Source organism: Geotrypetes seraphini, chromosome 7 (assembly GCF_902459505.1).
Source record: "Geotrypetes seraphini chromosome 7, aGeoSer1.1, whole genome shotgun sequence".
Classification (NCBI taxonomy): Eukaryota; Metazoa; Chordata; class Amphibia; order Gymnophiona; family Dermophiidae; genus Geotrypetes; species Geotrypetes seraphini.
In genome coordinates this window covers 188,218,221-188,238,307 of record NC_047090.1, presented here as the reverse complement: position 1 = coordinate 188,238,307, position 20,087 = coordinate 188,218,221, and the positions used below count along the sequence as shown (strand labels likewise).

The window sequence follows — 20,087 nt, the reverse complement described above, 5'->3', positions numbered from 1 at the left end:
TACCAACTCTAAAGGCATTGACAACAAAGGACCAAGGAGCAGCATCAATTGTTTGTGGTGCTTTAGTGCTAAAGGGACCTCACGTCCTCTGTGCTGAAACTGAAGCGGAAAGTCCAGGAGTAGAGAACCTACCTGCCTTTAGTAGAATTTCTCAGAGTCCAAATGAGATGTAAAGAAGCGCAGTACCAAACATCAAGTGAACAATGTCCTATGATGAAAGGACAAGAGTGCCGGGAGATGACAGATTTGCTTATTGGCTATTCTAAGCATCATCAAGAGAAGAGCTCAGTCTGACATTTTTAGAATCAGCCACGTTACACCCCCCCCCCTCCACATCACCCAACCCCCACCCTGATATGATAACCCAGACCCTAATATACTAGACACCTCCTGAAATGATATCCCAGATCCCCAACATTACTTCAGCTAACTACTAACATTACACCCCTGATCTCATAGTAAAAAATGACAGCAGCTAAAAACCCGAATTGGACATCCAGTCTGCCCAACCCTACATGCTCTATAAATTAAGCATTTAATTTAAATGGTCCTTTTTCTTAGATATTTCTGGGCCAGAAACCCAGAGCCCTGCCCAGAAGTGTGCTTAGATTCTGGAGTCTCTAGCAAATCTCACTCCAGCCCATTATAACCATCCCAGTCATCAAAGTCCTCCCCAGCCCATCCTCAACTGAATGTCCATATACGGGACACAGACCGTGTAAGTCTGCCCAGTACTGGCCTTAGTTCTTCAATATATACCATCATTTTCTGATTAGAGATCCTCTGTGTTCATTCCACGTTTGTTTGAACTCTGTCACCGTTTTCCTCTCTCAGGAGCGCATTCCAGGCATCCACCACCCTCTCCGTAAAGAAGAATTTCCTTACATTGCTCTTCCCTCAGCCTCAAATTATGCCCTCTGGTTTTACCATTTTCCTTTCTCTGGAAAAAATTTTTTTCTACATTAATACCTTTCAAGTATTTGAACGTCTGAATCATATCTCTCCTGTCCCTCCTTTCCTCTAGGGCACGGGTAGACAATTCCGGTCCTCGAGAGCCGGAGCCAGGTCAGGTTTTCAGGATATCCACAATGAATATGTATGAGATGGATTTGCATGCACTGCCTCCTTGAGATGCAAATCTATCTCATGCATATTTATTGTGGATATCCTGAAAACCTGACCTGGCTCCAGCTCTCGAGGACTGGAATTGCCTACCCCTGCTCTAGGGTATGCATATTCAGGGTTTCCAGTCTCTCCTCATACGTCTTTTGGCGCTAACCTCCTACCATTTTCGTCGCCTTCCTCTGGATCGCTTCAAGTCTTCTTATGTCCTTCACCAGATACAGTCTCCAAAACTGAACACAATACTCCAAGTGGGGCCTCACCATCGACCTGTACAGGGGCATCAACACCTTCTTTCTTCTACTGGTCACACCTCTCTCTATACAGCCTAGCATCCTTCTGAGAACAGCCACCGCCTTGTCACACTATTTCTTTGCCTTTAGATCTTCAGACACTATCACCACATGTGATAGTCCCTCTCCCAATCTGTGCATGTCAGCCTCTCACCTCCCAGCACATAACCTCCCAGCTCCTTCCAATTTCTAATCCCCAAGTGCATTATTCTGCACTTCTTTGCACTGAATTTTAGTTGCCAGGCATTAGACCATTCCTCTAACTTTTGCAAATCCTTTTTCATGTTTTCCACTCCCTCCTCGGTGTCTACTCTGTTACAAATCGTGGTATCATCCGCAAAAAGGCAAACTTTTCCTTCTAACCTTTCAGCAATGCCGCTCACAAACATATTGAACAGGATCGGCCCCAGCACTGAACCCTGAGGGACTCCACTATTCACCTTTCCCTCCTCCGAGCAAATTCCATTATCCACCATAATCACTTGATCCTCCTATGGCAACCCAGTCCTTCCCTACCCCTGCATGGCATAACATCCTAGATCTCCACAGCACCAGATCTGCCCTAATATGACATCCTATATTCCCCCTCACTCCCACTCACCCCCCGAAGACCCTAATGGGTGAACACGAGTCCAACATGTGGTAGCCTCCTCCAAGACCTGCTACAATGGCCCTTGAGCTGCAGGCCTGCACCAAACCCTAACCCCTGACCCAGGTCTCAGGCTTATTGGGAATCTCTAATGTCTAGTGGGATTAGTGTGATGCCCACTTGCCCCTGCCATGCGGCGACTGGTTCTCAAAAATGGCCATCGAGATCTTTAGTTGTAGCATTGTGGTGTTATTGATAAGGGTCATGGAGAATTTAATGGTCATAGTAACGTAGGTGTCAATTTTCAAAGAGCTTAGGTGCCTATGAATTTATGCTCTTAAATCTGCCCCTAAAATTAAGGGACTAAAAAACGTTGGTGGTCACAGTGGTAGTTGGGTTGGGAACCAAATTGAGTCTCTTAAGCACTGATTACCAACACTAGAGAGACAATATTTAGACTGCGGGAGGCAGCCTGGCTAACTCCTGTGGTCAGCGCTGACCACGGATATTCGAAACCGGGCCATTTCCTTTAATCAAAATTGAATATGCAGAGCTTTTTGGCCACTATAAAGTTAACCAGTTGACCGGTTAAGTTTATATTGGCCAAAGATAGTCTTGCTATTTGCAGGGCCCAATTTGACCGTTTAAACTTGGCTGGTTAGTGCTCAATATAGCCAGTTAACTTTTGGCTGCTAACCAGGAATATTCAGCAGAGATAAGCAGCTATCTCACAGAGTATAGAAACATGATGGCAGATAAAGGCCAAATGGCCCATCCAGAGCATCCACTATCTCCTCCTCTCCCTATTAGCTAAGGCTCTTAACATTTGCATCTCCTCTTCCTATAGGCTAAGGCTCTTTACACCTGCATTGTGATGTCACAGAACTTTAGAAACATGATGGCAGATAAAGGCCAAATGGCCCATCCAGAGCATCCACTATCTCCTCCTCTCTCTATTGGCTAAGGCTCTTAACATTTGCATCTCCACATCCTATAGGCTAAGGCTCTTTACACCTGCATTGTGATGTCACAGAACTTTTGAAACATGATGGCAGATAAAGGCCAAATGGCCCATCCAGAGCATCCACTATCTCCTCCTCTCTCTATTGGCTAAGGCTCTTAACATTTGCATCTCCACATCCTATAGGCTAAGGCTCTTTACACCTGCATTGTGATGTCACAGAACTTTAGAAACATGATGGCAGATAAAGGCCAAATGGCCCATCCAGAGCATCCACTATCTCCTCCTCTCTCTATTGGCTAAGGCTCTTAACATTTGCATCTCCACATCCTATAGGCTAAGGCTCTTTACACCTGCATTGTGATGTCACAGAACTTTAGAAACATGATGGCAGATAAAGGCCAAATGGCCCATCCAGAGCATCCACTATCTCCTCCTCTCTCTATTGGCTAAGGCTCTTAACATTTGCATCTCCACTTCCTATAGGCTAAGGCTCTTTACACCTGCATTGTGATGTCACAGAACTTTAGAAACATGATGGCAGATAAAGGCCAAATGGCCCATCCAGTCTGTCCATCTGCAGCATCCACTATCTCCTCCTCTCTCTATTGGCTAAGGCTCTTAACATTTGCATCTCCTCTTCCTATAGGCTAAGGCTCTTTACACCTGCATTGTGAGGTCACAGAACTTTAGTAACATAGAAACATGATGGCAGATAAAGGACAAATGGCCCATCCAGTCTGTCCATCTGCAGCATCCACTATCTCCTCCTCTCTCTATTAGCTAAGGCTCTTAACATTTGCATCTCCTCTTCCTATAGGCTAAGGCTCTTTACACCTGCATTGTGATGTCACAGAACTTTAGAAACATGATGGCAGATAAAGGCCAAATGGCCCATCCAGAGCATCCACTATCTCCTCCTCTCTCTATTGGCTAAGGCTCTTAACATTTGCATCTCCACATCCTATAGGCTAAGGCTCTTTACACCTGCATTGTGATGTCACAGAACTTTTGAAACATGATGGCAGATAAAGGTCAAATGGCCCATCCAGAGCATCCACTATCTCCTCCTCTCTCTATTGGCTAAGGCTCTTAACATTTGCATCTCCACATCCTATAGGCTAAGGCTCTTTACACCTGCATTGTGATGTCACAGAACTTTAGAAACATGATGGCAGATAAAGGCCAAATGGCCCATCCAGAGCATCCACTATCTCCTCCTCTCTCTATTGGCTAAGGCTCTTAACATTTGCATCTCCACATCCTATAGGCTAAGGCTCTTTACACCTGCATTGTGATGTCACAGAACTTTAGAAACATGATGGCAGATAAAGGCCAAATGGCCCATCCAGAGCATCCACTATCTCCTCCTCTCTCTATTGGCTAAGGCTCTTAACATTTGCATCTCCACTTCCTATAGGCTAAGGCTCTTTACACCTGCATTGTGATGTCACAGAACTTTAGAAACATGATGGCAGATAAAGGCCAAATGGCCCATCCAGTCTGTCCATCTGCAGCATCCACTATCTCCTCCTCTCTCTATTGGCTAAGGCTCTTAACATTTGCATCTCCTCTTCCTATAGGCTAAGGCTCTTTACACCTGCATTGTGAGGTCACAGAACTTTAGTAACATAGAAACATGATGGCAGATAAAGGCCAAATGGCCCATCCAGTCTGTCCATCTGCAGCATCCACTATCTCCTCCTCTCTCTATTGGCTAAGGCTCTTAACATTTGCATCTCCTCTTCCTATAGGCTAAGGCTCTTTATACCTGTATTGTGATGTCACAGAACTTTAGTAACATAGAAACAAGATGGCAGATAAAGGCCAAATGGCCCATCCAGAGCATCCACTATCTCCTCCTCTCCCTATTGGCTAAGACTCTTAACATTTGCATCTCCTCTTCCTATAGGCTAAGGCTCTTTACACCTGCATTGTGAGGTCATAGAGCTTGATGGTTAAAGAAACATGATGGCAGATAAAGGCCAAATGGCCCATGCAGTTCACAGTTAAGCTAGTTAAATGCTATTTAACTGGTCAGTTCAGTTTCTGGCCAGTTAAATAGCGCTGAATATCGGCAGGTAGGAACCTGATATAGGATGTAGGGCTTGGTCCAAGTATTTGGCTCCCATTTGAGACACTGACACTCAATAGGACAGTCTCTATGATCAGTCTGTGCTTCAGGGTCTCTTTGAAGGGTGGTAATCAATTCTACCTTCCACTGGGGTTATCGTCCATGCTTTAAATAAAAAGGTCAAAGAAGAAAAGATTCTGCCCCCAAGCAGTTCTGTTTTCTTCTGAGATTTATTTTTCCTTAGCTAGGGATTTCCACTTGTGTATCTGATGCACCCTGCTTGTCCACAGAAAAAGCAAAATGGTTTACTTGTGACAGCATTTCTCCAAGGAGAATAGTATAATCTCCCTCCTTCTTCTTCTATTGGCTGTTCTATAGCATTGAGAGGGTACCTTGAGGTCTTCCATGTGTGTGCAGTTTTGCCTAAGAAAACCTTTCTAAGCTTTCCCAGAATTCCATTGTATGACATTTGATCTGACTGATAATCATGTGTTTGCTGTCCACAGAGTAAGTGCATGTAAGTGACTTTGTTTTCTGTAGTTTTATTATGAAGAACAAGGCTATAATTTCAGGCATTCTTTAATCATGCCCTTTGGTAATGGGGCCATCCGGTAGCCTTCAGTCAAATGAACTGTCCATCCAACTAAGGTGTCCATCTGGTTCCAGAGTGTATCTAGGCCAGGGGTGGGCAACCTTAGTCTTCAAGGGTCACAATTGAGTCAGGTTTTCAAGATTTCCACAATTAATATGCATGAGATCTATTTGCATGCAAATGTAAGTAGTACATGTAAATCAGTTTTATGTATATTCATTATGGAAAACCTGACTTTTTGGCCCTCAAGGGCCAGAGTTGCTTAACCCTGCTCTAGGACATTAATGATAATAATAAAAAAAAGCTCTTACTCTGTATGTGAGCTCAAATGTGAATGACAACTTTCCTTAAACAATCAACAGTCATCTCCTGGGATACAGATAACTTTCCCGGTAAAAGTCAAGAGCCTGTATGAGTCTGCTGTACTCTGGCAGCATCCCCCCACTCCTGCACCCACATCATACAGAGCACCCAGAGGAAGTTAAAGGGAACAAAGTGTCATTAGCATCAGCATCATATCCAGCTAATGAAGTGGTGTCCATCGTGTTGGCTCACAACCTATGAGTTATATTGAGTCATATCCTGTAAGCCATTAAAAGGTAAGGTGAGAACTGCAGAGGTCAGCCGAGCCCTGTCAGTACCATTCATGGACTTCTGCTTTCTCCAAAGACAATCAGGAATGATATTCTCACATATAGGTGACAACATCCACGGAACCCAGAGCAGACACTTCCAAGTGCACTGTCATTTTAAATCTTTAAGAAATGCCCATGAATATGCCAGTGCCTTCATAATTCATTGTTTTTCTTATATTCCAGTATTTCACCAAGTTTGGTTCATTTTTGTCAAATTTTCATTTTTTTGGCCTTCGAGCAACTCTGAGCCCTTTTTTCCTAACAGAAGCGTTGACCATTTTTGTCATCCAAGTTATTTGACCTCCCCGAGACATTGAGGCTCCCAGGCCTGCTTCATCCTAGCTTGGGGATACATCGATCGAGGACAAGGTCATGTGCACTGCTGCTCAACGTCAAGCATCAGTCAGCATGAACTCATCGACCTCCACCTCAACACATCTCAACAGGTAGTTGATGCTCCTCTCAACACACACTCCCTGATTCATGTACTAGGGGAGTACTTTGAGGAGTTTGACTCACATATCCAACCATACAAAGTCTTGCCCTTCAGACTAGGGAATTTTTCAAGTACCTTTCTTATTTCTAATCTTAATGTATATTTTCTGTAAACCGCTTAGAACCTAACGGATGTAGCGGTATATAAGAAATAAATTACATTACATTACATTACATTACTAGCTTCGGCCCCTTATGTCTTTACAAAATGCAAAGTAGTAGTGGCGGCAGCCCTTCACACATCAAGAACTTACAGAGTAAAATCAAACGACCTTAAATCAGAACCATGGTCTAACCCCTGCGGAGTTCCACAAGGGTCACCACTGTCGCCTACACTCTTCAACCTCTTTATATCCTCCCTAGGGACTACTCTAGATAACCTAAATGTAACATCTTTCAGCTACGCAGATGACATCACCATACTCCTCCCCTTTGATTCTCCAGATCCAACCTCAACAGAAAAACTGATAAAAACACTTGAAGCAGTGGAAAAATGGATGATAGACCACAAACTGAAACTAAACTCAGACAAAACAAAATTTCTTTTGCTCGAAAAGGCCAAAACCCCTTCCATTTCAGAATTAGAAATTAATGCCACCAAATACCCTATACAGTCCGATCTTAAACTCCTAGGAATGATGATAGATAGATGCTGCACAATGCAGGTTCAAATTAACAAGACTACCCAGAAAGCATTTTTAACCATGAGAAATCTACGAAAAATAAGAAAATTCTTTGACATAGAGCAAAAAAGGCTCATAATCCAATCCCTAGTCCTAGGTCTAGTGGACTATTGCTACATCCTCTATCTACCATGCCCTGCATACATGATAAAACAACTACAGACTGTACAAAACACAGCTCTCAGATTGATCTACTCGCTAAGTAAATATGACCACATCACCACTGCCTACCTAGACTCACATTGGTTACCAATACAAGCACAAATTTAATTCAAACTATACTGTCTATTATTCAAAGCTTTAAATGGCACCGCCCCCACTTACCTAAACAACCGCCTAAATCAGAACCTTACTACTAGACAAAGAAGAACTCAGACCCCATTTACATACCCCCCATTCAAAGGTACTCGGCACAAAAAGATGTTTGACAACCTACTAGCGACGCAGGCAGCGAAACTTGACCGCTCCATCTCCAACTTGCTGACAACAACGAGCGACTTCAAATCATTTTGAAAAGGAATCAAAACCCTGCTATTCCAAAAATTTATCCAGATATCTTAACTCTTCCCCTTGCCCTTTCCTCTCCCTTGTAAATCCCCCCTCAAAGTCTCACCCTCTCTTGTAATTTCTCTCTCCAAAATATCAACCATGTATACAGCTCCCTAAACTGCAAATCTCCTGGAAATGTCCAGTTATCTTCTTTGCAGTCCTAATTCCTAAACTGTAATTTTCCTGGAAATGTCCAGCTAGCTTCTTTGTAATCCGCCTAGAACTGCACGGTACGAGCGGAATAGAAGTCACTAATGTAATGTAACATGGGAGTTTCACATCTTTCCTGCTTAGATGACTGGTTGATCAAGTCTTCATCATTACAAACAGCTCAGCATGCTATCAACTCAACAGTTTGTCTCCTGGAACTGTTCAGGTTTGCCATCAGCTGCCAAAAATCACAACTACAACCTTTTTTGGATGTTACTTCAGGTCAAGCTTTTCTTCTAAAGCAGAGAGTCATCAATCTAATTCACCTGTGTCAAGTAGTCTCCACATCAGATGTTACGCCTTTGTAGTCACATAGCATCCATAGTACATATCACTCTATTTGCATGTCTTTACCTGGAACCTGTTGACCAAATGGGACATCTGTCTGCCCAAATCCAAATAACTTTTGACCTTCATCACTCTCTCATTACTTTTTAGAACAAAGCTCCTGAAGAGACAGTCAGTTTGGACAAGCAGTTCTGCAGAATCTTTGTACTTCCTAACTGCCAACTTTTCTTCCAACCCTCTTGGGTTTCGCCAGGCTCCATGTTCATATATCTATTATCCTTGTGCAGAGTCAGGATCCTGGCAGCTTGGGAGTCCCACATGTGAGAATATCATGCCTGCTTGTCCTCAGGGGAAAGCAAAGATACGTACCTGTAGCAGGTGTTCTCCAGGAGAGCAGGCACATATTCTCACCATCTGCCCATCTCCCCTAGATGGCTTCTTAGTTTTTATACTGAACCGATGGTCCTGTGAGCCAATGTTAGGTGGTAAGGTACGGGCATGCACACGGTATGGGCACTGCCTAAAGATTTAAAGGACAGTGCACTTGGTAGTGCGGGCACCAGGTTCTGTGGATGATGTCACCCACATGTGAGACTACTGTATATGCCTACTGTCCTTGGAGAACACCTACTACAGGTAAGTATCATCACTTTCTTCTATTTTACAAAAGTGAGGCTTGCGTTGATAAAACATGTCAAATTTGTAGTCAATTGTAGAGAAACAGTGGAACTATACTCAAGATGCCACAAGGTGTTTGGTTGAAATGTGTGAGATTCCCTCATCTGAAAAAAACCTTGGTCTGCATTCCCATGTGTTTGAGGTGAGGCACTTACAGTCCCTGCCTCTGGAAGGGTTTTGTAAAGACGAGTGGTTGGCAGTCGTAGTGATCCCTCTGAGGGCACTTGTCTGGCAGCTCCCTCCATTGCAGAGGTCCGAGCCCAGTTCCGTATCTGCCTTGGAGGTAGCGGTGGATGGGGGAGGCGCATCCTTGCTGTGGCAACTAACTCATTATCATTCATGCAATGTGTCATTTTACTAACCGTTACCTGACCGACTAATGTACTAACACCCTCTCTAACGATCATCATTGGGTTTTATTCATTTATTTCTTTTAATTAACCAATCGTTCTGTTCACAAGATTTTAATTTCCTTTCTTCCCCCCTTTTCCGCAAAGCACTCAGGCATTGGACACGCTATGGTAAACAAACTACATTGTCTGGTAGATATCATTCTTGTCTCTTCCTTTGGGTTTGCCGTGTGTTCCCCTCCTCCCCCACCCTCCTCCCTCTTCTCCAGTCTTTGATTTACAAAACTGCTTTTTCTTCTTCCGAATTCCATTCTGAGCACTTTTCTTACTCTTCTGCTCTGGGTCTCGCTTTCCAAATGAAATAAATGTTTTGGGCTTTTCTGTTTTCTTTTTTAATAAATTGAGAGAGCAGTTACCACGACGGCAGGGCCTGGTCTCTTGGCGTTTCCCTTGTAATTGCTACAGTTTTTATATCTTCTTGTTTATCCTTTACCACAATGATTTTTCTTTTAAAAACAGTGGAATTTTTTTGCTTCTTAATCTATGCTTTCTCTATATTTTTGTACAGATACCTTTTAGAAGGTTTTTTTAAATACATGGGGCCTTGCTACAGTCAAAGCCTCTCTTCATGTTTTGTGTGAAAGATAAGGGTGGGGAGAGGGGCCTGGAGGCAAAAACCGGCCAGAAATCTGTTGCCCCCTTCCCCAGCCCCCTACCTCCCATGCCCCTTTCCCTCCTTTTCCTCTTTCCTTTGATGTGAACTCCCCCCCCCACTCGGTGTGGGGCTAGGGCTCTGGGTTTTCCAATTCCAGCCCCATGATGTCATATACTCTGCATGCCATTTGTCTCCATCGACCATTCACTGCCTTCTAACCTTAACACCTTTCACCGATTCTGCTCCATTTCCATCTTGCACCTCTCTCCTTCCCAGCTGTCCTCCTATCCCATGCATTGACCTTTAATTCATCTCCAAACCTTTTATTTCTTATTCAGTTTTGACTCGAGTTTTGATTAGGGGGGCTCTTTTTGACATTTTTATTGATATGCATGCAAGCGTGAAATACTTAAGTCCTCTTATGATTTCTTATAGCTTTGATTTGTTTGGGGCAGGGGCGTGTCCAGGTATGCTGTGTGCACGCTTTTTTTTAAACGTTTACTTCAGTGAGGTAGCTGTTTCACAGTAATTTGCATGATTGGCTGATTACCTTTGGTTTTCTATGAATTCTTAAAATCCCCTCCCACTGCATTTAATTTTCTAATGAGATTTTTTTTTTTCTATACTTTATTAAAATAGTGGTGGTGGAAGAAGCTTCTATTTGAATTTCATTGCATGTTCATCCCATAATGTTTTAACAGTACAGCCTCCTTTGCATGTGTGTCAGTGTGCCGTTAAAAGAAGTTCTGTCAAAAACCTTGCTTCATTTCTCATTTACTAACCTACCAAATAAGATGCAAATAAAAAAAATATATATATTAAATAACATAAATCACATATGAAGGATCCCTGGGATCTGTTGGAAAGAGCCGTTCCATTTTCTAGCCTGGGTTGAGGCAGGAGAAATGCTACCGAAAAAACAATACATCTACTTTCCAATGAGAAGAAATAGTAGAACATATGAAAGAAAGAGAAAATGGAAGGGAGGGGGAACAAAACAGGTTAGAAAATGGAACTGTATAGCACCAAAATACAAAGCCCTTTTCTGAGTAACCTGGTCTCTAAAAGCTCTATAAAGCGAAGGTTGGGGGGAGGGGGGGAGTCAACCTGTCCTTCTCTCGTTATTCCTATTGGGAATGGGTCATCATTGATTCTCTTCCCTGGAACAGGTGACTATCTCTGTGGATGGCATCCTCACCACGACCGGCTACACGCAGGAGGACTATACCATGCTGGGCTCAGATGACTTCTTCTACGTTGGAGGGAGCCCCAGCACTGCTGACTTGCCCGGGTCTCCCGTCAGTAACAACTTCATGGGTTGCCTCAAAGAGGTAGGTACAACTGAAAAATATAATTGAAGTCTGAAGAAGTAAATGACCTGGGGGCTGGGGTGGGGGGGGGGGTAGAGAAGGAGATATTTACGAGGGTAATGCCACATAAGCCAGTGATGCCATTGAAATTTATAGGAGTAAAGATGCAAAGGGAGGCGGGCATGTCATGGAGTGAAAGATAGTGATGCTGTGGAAGTCCATGGATAATAATGTCACAGAGATGAGTTATTTATATGGTGATGCCACCAGACTCAGTGGCATCATGAATTATCTCCATAGAAATCTGTGGAAGCGTGGTAGAAGTTCATATGACTGAAACTGTCATTTGTCATTTGTAGTTCAAATGCCTCTCCACTAGGGGGAGTTGGTCTTTATCAAGAAAATGATTGTAAGAGAGCAGAACGATCTGTGCTTCAGTTTGATAAGATATATTTTCACAAATATTTATGAAGATAATTTAAGATCACTAATTTCTTTCATCATAGTAACATCATAATATAATACATGACAACAGATAAAGAGACCTGAATGGTCCATCCAATCTGCCCTATAATTACATGCATTACAATTTCATGATGAAATTAAAGTATCTTCTTTCTTTGCTATTCCTGGGCCATAGACCGTAGAAGTTCTCCCAGTATTGTCCTTAGGTTCCAACTCCTGGAGCTGCCATCAAAGCTCACTCCAGCCTTTCCAAACCATCTCATCATTTGTGGGATTCAGACCATGAAAGTCTGCCCAGCACTGTCCTCATGATCCAAATTTCTGGGGCTTCCGTCAAAGCCCTTCCATGCCCATCCTAAACCAAACTGATCGTGGTACACCTGATGAGACACCAGAGTAGGATTATCATGCATGATGATCATACTCAAGAGACTAGCCTGACCGATTGTCTTCAATGTAATGAATTTTAATGTACCGCTTGCTATTGAAGTCATTCATAGACACTCCCCTTATATGAACTTCTTTTCCCAGCTCCCTATGGAGGTAATCCCTGTTATAAGAGCATTAGGCATTACTAATGTAGGCATTTGTGGCTTGATTCTCCGTATGTTAGGGGGTGGAAGGTGCCCTACCATCACTTCATGTAATTGTTTTAATTTTCCTCAATCGGTGTGGTAATTGACTATTAAAAAAAGTAGGTATCAAATTGCATCTACAGCAAGGCACCTAAGGTCGAAATAAGTGTGGTTAGGCATGATTCTCAAAAGAGCTTAAGTGTCTGCAGTATAGGCCAGTAAAACCCTAGCCTAAGTTTTGTGATAGGTGCCATTAGCCGCAATTTTTGAAACAGTGTCTAAATGTGATTGACACCTGGCCAGTGCCTTTTGTGTAGGCGGCTAACGATTTAGACGCTGTTTACAGAATCTAGCTCTTTGTACATCTAAACCTCATTAGTGGAATATGAAGGCTTGAAAGGCCACTATGGGACTTCCAGTGATGACATGCTGCTGAGTGGACTTGACTCCGAAGCTTCTGGGTAGGCACTCTGTGAAATAAGTGGGAGAAAAACCCAATGAAGCATCTCAATTAGATAACAATGTGGTATTTGATACAGAGTAGATCATGTGATATTGTTGTAATGGGTTATGGAATTGTTGGAGGGACCCTGCAATCATTTTTCTTATGTTATGAATAGAATATACATCAAGCACTGGGTGGCTTTTATTCAACACTACAGTTTTTAAAATGCAGAGTTCTGCAGGGATCTACTTTCTCCCCAGTTCTGCTTTTGGGTAGATTTTACAGGATTTTCAGATTTTGTACAACTCATAATCATTGTTCCCTCTAAGGACCAAGTTGATGTGGGCAAAAGTTTTCTTCGTGAGCAAAAGACTGAGTCAGCAGGAACAAAACCTTTCTATTACCTTACTTTAGCTAACAAAAGACTTTGTAGAGCGATTAACAGTAGGAATGGTAGTAGGAGTGGCCTAAGGGATCTGGCCAATTGGAATTATAGGCCACTCCTTGTGCATCCCAGAACGGGGTCTAAGATTCCTGTTGGCCTGGGGGGGAAGGAGCTGGAGGGGTCCAGCAGGGGGGATGCCCGCGATGTTCAAGTTCAAGTTTCAAGTTTATTTAGATTTGATAAATCGCTTATCTATAATTTACTAAGCGAGCTACAATAAAATATAAAATAGACATACAATTCAAAATACTGCTTAAAATGGGTTAGATGGGCAAACATGAATACATAAGGAAAAAAGGGAGTAAGTTACAAAGTTAATGTTTAAAAAAAAAAGAAAGAAAGAAAGAAAGAAAGAGCCATGAATGGAAGGAACATGAGGAAAGGTAAAAAAAAAAAAAAAGTTATTATTATAAAATTTTTTTTTAATATAAATAGTGCTTGCTGCGCTGTATGTCATTTAAGGATTTGTTAGATCAGAAAAGTCAGATATCGGGATGGTCTGTTGAAATTGAAAAAGGGGGACTTAATCTTGAAAAAGCCTCACGGCGAAACATGTCGATATGACAGGTCCCTGACCCGATCTTATCAAGGAAACAACTCTTTTAAGATAAGTTATTTCTTTGTAATTATTTATGAGAACATTATGCACTTTATATAAAACACGATAAAAAAACATTTTAAAAAACATTCATAAAGCTTTGAGTAAGTGGGCGAATGAAGAAGCCACAGCCATAGCCACTAAGACTCTTGTATCGCCAAGAAATTGGGCAAACAATTTGCATGTCTGAAGCCCCAAAAAAACAATAAAAATCTTATGAGACAGTTGAGACATTGACCTTTGATACTGAGTATTTAAGGATTAAAAGCATCTCTAAATGTTAGGGGGGGCTCTGGCAGAAGGGACTGGGCATCCCTCCTGCTGTTAATGTGTGTGGGGGGTTCTTCAGGGTTTGGTGTCCCCTTTAGCTCTGACGGGAGATCAGTGTCCACTTTGCCTAAGCCTTCATTTATCTGCACTAGTGGCAATGGACCTATTAATGGTGGGGTTGGTCGATCACATTGGGGTCTCCTCTCCTATGGTTTCTGTTTCCATTCTGACTTTAAGAGCTGTCTCTCCTCCAGTGGCTGCATCTGAAGTGCACAGCACTTGGGACATATCTCTTACAGGTATTTGGCACATTGTATCTAGGACTGAAGCACTATCGAGGCACTTGTGTAATTTTACTGCTCAAGTTGTTGATAAATCTTCTCAGTTAGATGTTCAACTGCTCCAGATCGATAATAGGTCTAGGGTTTTGGAATCGTAAGCAGTGGCTGCTGCAGCTTCTGGTATAAAAGATCATTTACTTTTGCATCATAAAATAGAAGCCCTGGATAATCAGTTGGCAGCTAGGAACTTTTGAGTCTGTGCAATTTCCTGTCATTCACCTTTTGTCTCCTGAAATGTTACTCAGACAGTACTTTAAGGAGGCTCTGGCTGGCCTAATGTGAAATGTTCTTACTTTGCTAATAGGCCTTCGGAAGGCAGGTTGGAGGATAGCTTGGAACGGATATCTCCCCCTCCCCCATTTGCGGAGTGTTTTGATTTATCTGCTCTTTTTTTAGAGTCATCTAGAGATACAAGTGCCACTCAAGCCACCTGCTTTGAAATTAAAGATTTACTTTACAAAGAAGGAGCTTTTTGTTTTTGTGGGTAGAAGATAATGATTTGTTTTCCACATGGGATGTGAGTTATTCAAGTGCGAAGGAACGATTTTCTCTCTTTAAATGTTAGCATTATTTTTCTTCGTTTGTCATATTTCTGAATTTCCCCTGTAAATGTTTTGTTACTTATCGGGGTAATAAACATGTTATTTCTTGCCCTACCCAATCGGAAACAGTTTCAGTTCCAAGAGCAGAATGTCATTAGGGGTGTGAGCCCACAAAGAACAGTTGACAATATTTTGTATATGGCTATTTATGCAGAGATGAAAAGGTCTCTGGTTTTGCCTGTTTATAAACCATTTCTTTTTCTTGAATCCAGCTCTCCTCCCTGATGTGGACTTGTGGAAATATATACTACTTATAAGAACAAAAGAACATAAGCAGTGCCTCTGCTGGGTCAGACCAGAGGTCCATCATGCCCAGCAGTCCGCTCACGCGGAGGCCCATCAGGTCCAGGACCTGTATAGTAATCCTCTATCTATACCCTTCTATCCCCTTTTCCTTCAGGAAATTATCTAATCCCTTCTTGAACCCCAATACCATACTCTGTCCTATCACATCCTCTGGAAGCGCATTTCAGGTGTTGGATGAAGAAGAACTTCCTAACATTGGTTCTGAATCTGTCCCCTCTTAATTTTTCCGAATGCCTTCTTGTTCTGTAGTTTTCGAACATTTGAAGAATCTGTCCCTCTCCACTTTCTCCATGCCCTTCATGATCTTGTAAGTCTCTATCATGTCCCCTCTAAGTCTCCGCTTTTCCAGGGAAAAGAGCCCCAGTTTCTCTAGTCTTTCAGCATATGAAAGGTTTTCCATACCTTTTATCAATCATGTCGCTCTTTTCTGAACCCTCTCGAGTATTGCCATATCCTTCTTAAGGTACAGCGACCAATATTGGACGCAGTACTCCAGATGCGGGCACACCATCGCCCGATACAAGGGCAGGATAACTTCTTTCGTTCTGGTTGTAATACCTTTCTTGATGATACCTATATTTCTTTATTTTGGGGTAGATATTCAACAGGGTCTAAGCAGTTAAGCAAAGCTCCTACCCACTTAAACCCCACTCAGTGAGTCATCCCTAGATATTCAGTAACTCTTAACCATGCAGTGCCATTGAATATCCCTTCTGACTGCCGGGGCATGGTGTAATTAGTACCAGGGTTGTCCATGAGTAGTGTTGGGGAGAAGCCAGCTGTTATACAGGCACTGGCTATATTCAGAACTGTGCCTGGAGAACTGGGCAAGCAAACACATAAGGGCTGGGCAAAGAACCACATAAGGGCTATTGGAGTGGTAGACAGGTGTACAATAGGTTTTAGGGGAGTTTTAGAGGGCTCACTGTACACCCAGAGGAAGTTTTTGTGGTTCAGGTTCAGGTTCAAGTTTATTTGATAAATCGCCTATATAAAACGAAAGCCTATGCAACTTTATAAGAATGGGCTGCTGTAATCTGTTGATGTACCTCCTAAAATTAACTTAGCTGCAGAGTGTGAAAATGTCTTGGCCCTTACACCGCAAAGGAGCCATCTTGACTCATTTAACTATTCGCAAATCGCTTTTTTATCCAGTTGTAATCCATGTGGTACCCCAGAATGCGATTCTAATACCATTTAGGACCCCTGAGGAAGGAGTCCTAAATGGTATTCGAAACACGGACCGTGTTGGGTCCCGGTTTATCTGGCACTTGGGTCCCGGTGTATCTGGCACTTTTTGTGTGATGCTCACAGCAGTGCCCCCTAAGGTGTCTGATTGCCCTGATGATATGTCTATGTGGACAGTCCATTAAGATGCTGGTCTCTCTTATGTCCAAATAGGCTTGATTTGGATTTTTTGAACTTGGACGTTTTTGTATTTGAAAAAGGCCAAAAAAGTTGGACGTCCTAAGGACCAACACAACCAAAAATCCAACAGAACTGCAGTGATGTGTCAAACAATGAACAAAGGAGAAAACTGCAGAGATGATGCACAAGATGACAAGTCTTTAATCATCAAACATTATTTGAACAAAAACAGTTTGTATCCAAAGTATGGTCCAAAAAGGTGATAAACCGGGACCCAACACGGTCCGTGTTTCGAAACCATTTAGGATTCCTTCCTCAGGGGTCCTAAATGGTATTAGAATCGCATTCTGGGGTACCACATGGATTACAACTGGATAAAAAAGCGATTTGTGAATAGTTAAATGAGTCAAGATGGCTCCTTTGCGGTGTAAGGGCCAAGACATTTTCACACTCTGCAGCTAAGTTAATTTTAGGAGGTACATCAACAGATTACAGCAGCCCATTCTTATAAAGTTGCATAGGCTTTCGTTAAAGGCAAGAACTGGGTTCAAACTTTTAGCATTTGTTTATAAGCAGGTCAATATTCAAAGCGATTTAACTGGCCAGAAATGGCTCCTGGTTAGTTAAATCAGTTGTTCAGGGCTAATCGGTCATTTTCAGCAGCACTTAACTGGTTATTGCCGCTGAAAACGACTGGCTAACAGCTATTTGGGGGCAGTCAGCCTTTGGCCAGTTAAGTGATGCTCCATAGCCAGTAAATGCTGAATATCACACTTAACCAGCTAAGCTTTAGCCAATTGTACATACCCAGAAATTCAGTGCTAAATATTATGTTTCTATATATGTGCTGCTTCAGTCGAAGAGTCTCAAGTTATGCAGTATATTCAACAGAAAGCTAAACCTTAGAACACCAACACACATGCAGGCAGTCCTTATAATTTTCTGAAATATACGTTATTGAATAAATATAGTAGATGTACTCACAGCTGATAGAATTTTGGATATTTCAACTGGAAGTGAAGGTTTGAAGAGCAGGAGCTTTTTGGCAGAGGTGAGAAAATATTAGATAGTAAAGCATTTCAAGTTCCAGAGATGAAATATTGAATTGTTCATATATGTGGTCAGATAGCCCCAGGTAAAAAAAAAAAGGCTGGTCTTTGTTCGGGACTACAGCTGCATGTGGATGAGATGGAAGCAGAAAAATTACAGATTCTAAGAAAAAGTATTCTCAGGGTGTACCTAGAAAGCAGGGGAGGAAAGAGAAGAGACCAATAGAGACAGAGCTTGGCAAGAGGTAGCAGAGAGAGGTCATCCTTTGCAAACCCATCAGAGCAAAGGTTGTAGAGGTGACCAGGAAGTACAGCAGTGAGATAAAAGACTCAAGCTTAGATGAGAGGAAAAGGGAGGGGTTCATTATATAACACATCCCTCTCTCTTGTCACTCGTCTAAGCAGCCTCATATTAATCCTTTAAAGATAGGGTTAATTAATGCTAGATCGATTAAGAACAAACACCATTTCCTAAAAGATACAATCACTGATTACAAACTCGATAGTCTATGTATCTTGGAAACATGGTTAAATAAGGGAGAGGAGGCAAACCTATCATATAAATGTCATAGCAATTTCTCATTTAGTTTCAACCACCGTTTTGGTAAGAGAGGAGGAGGTCTGGCTGTGATTTACAAAGACTCCTTAATAACAGACCTAGAGTACTCCCCTTCGCAAGTTTCAATAGAATTTTTACAGTGCAAAATCAACAGCTCTCCTCAGACGGATCTTCTTCTTCTTTATGCCCCTCCAACAAAGACAAGTCTATCTCGCTTCAGTCTATCTTACTAGACTTTGCCTCATGCAGCTCAAATTTTATGAACCTTGGGGACTTTAATATCCATTTTGAGGATAGGGATGACACTCTTGCAGCAGAATTTCAAGATTTCTTCACAGATCTAAATTTAAATTCTTTAATAAACTGCCCTACACATATAGGTGGTCACTTGCTAGATGCAATCGTTATTCCTGTCTCCCTAAACATTTGCTTCTCTTCCCCCTCTGTAATTTCCGTCCCCTGATCTGACCATTCCCTGATCACAATCCAATATCTGCCAAAATCCATCAGCGATGTTTACCAGCCCTTAACTGTTTCCTTTAGAGACTATGCTAAATTAGATGTATCTTCAGTTGCCGCCTCCCTAGTTCTTAAATGTGAAGACTTTAATAACATCCCAATAGATGATCAACTATCTGTTTGGGACAAAACCACCACTAGTCTTTTGGACAAACTATCTCCGACCCAAACAAGAACCATCCCTCCCAAAAAACTTTAAAACCCCTGGTTCAATGCTGAATTAACCTTAATTTAAAAACAATTATGATCCCTTGAGAGGAACTGGCGCAAAAATAAATCTATCGATAACTTAAATAAATTCAGAACCCAAGGAGATTATTATAAACACAAAATAAATCAAGCAAAGAAAAAATATTACTCAACGCACATCTCAAAAACAAGAAACTCCTCAGTCCTCTTTGCTATTCTTAGATCTCTGACCAACAGCAACCAAAAGAAAAAAACCCCTAAAGGGGTTTGTAAGATCACTGCCCATAACTTGTCGGATTTCTTTAAGAAAAAAATTTAAAAAATAAGAAAGGCTGTTCAACCACAAATTCTGCTCAGCCCTGATGAGGAAGTGAAATCCCCTAGGATAGCAGTCTCTAAATGCTCCAAATTCAATATTCCGTCTTTGAACAATTTACGCTGATATCTCACAAGTCTGAATCCCAAAGGTTCCCCTTCGGACTTGATTCCTTCCTCAGTACTAAAACTTCTGTTTCCTATTCTTGGTCCTTTCATTCACAAACTAATTTCTAGTAGCTTATTCACTGGTTCCCTTCCAAAGCTTTGGAAGGAAGCGATAGTCAGACCTTTTATCAAAGCTCATTCAATCTCAGTAGACAAAGCTTCAAATTATAGACCTATTACAAATTTCCCATTTCTTGTGAAACTGACAAAAAAGTGGTGTTTAACCAGATCTCAGATTTCATTGATAAAATACACAACCTGCACCCAAATCAAACTGGTTTCAGGGCTCATCACTTGACAGAGCATTCACTTATTGGTTTAACTACAAAGATTCTCTACCATCTTGACCACCATAACTCCGTTGTTCTGATATCGCTAGACCTCTCTGC

At 42.0% G+C, this 20,087-nt stretch overlaps 1 protein-coding gene across 1 annotated transcript in view; it reads left to right on the top strand.

Annotated features, from left to right (window-relative positions):
- NRXN3 (neurexin 3) overlaps positions 1-20,087 on the top strand; it is a 1,772,673-nt gene that overhangs the window by 515,131 nt on the left and 1,237,455 nt on the right. The window contains exons 7-8 of the mRNA XM_033952014.1: positions 9,667-9,711; positions 11,344-11,505. Of these exons, the coding sequence (XP_033807905.1) occupies positions 9,667-9,711; positions 11,344-11,505 (207 nt within the window). The remainder of the gene's footprint in view (positions 1-9,666; positions 9,712-11,343; positions 11,506-20,087) is intronic.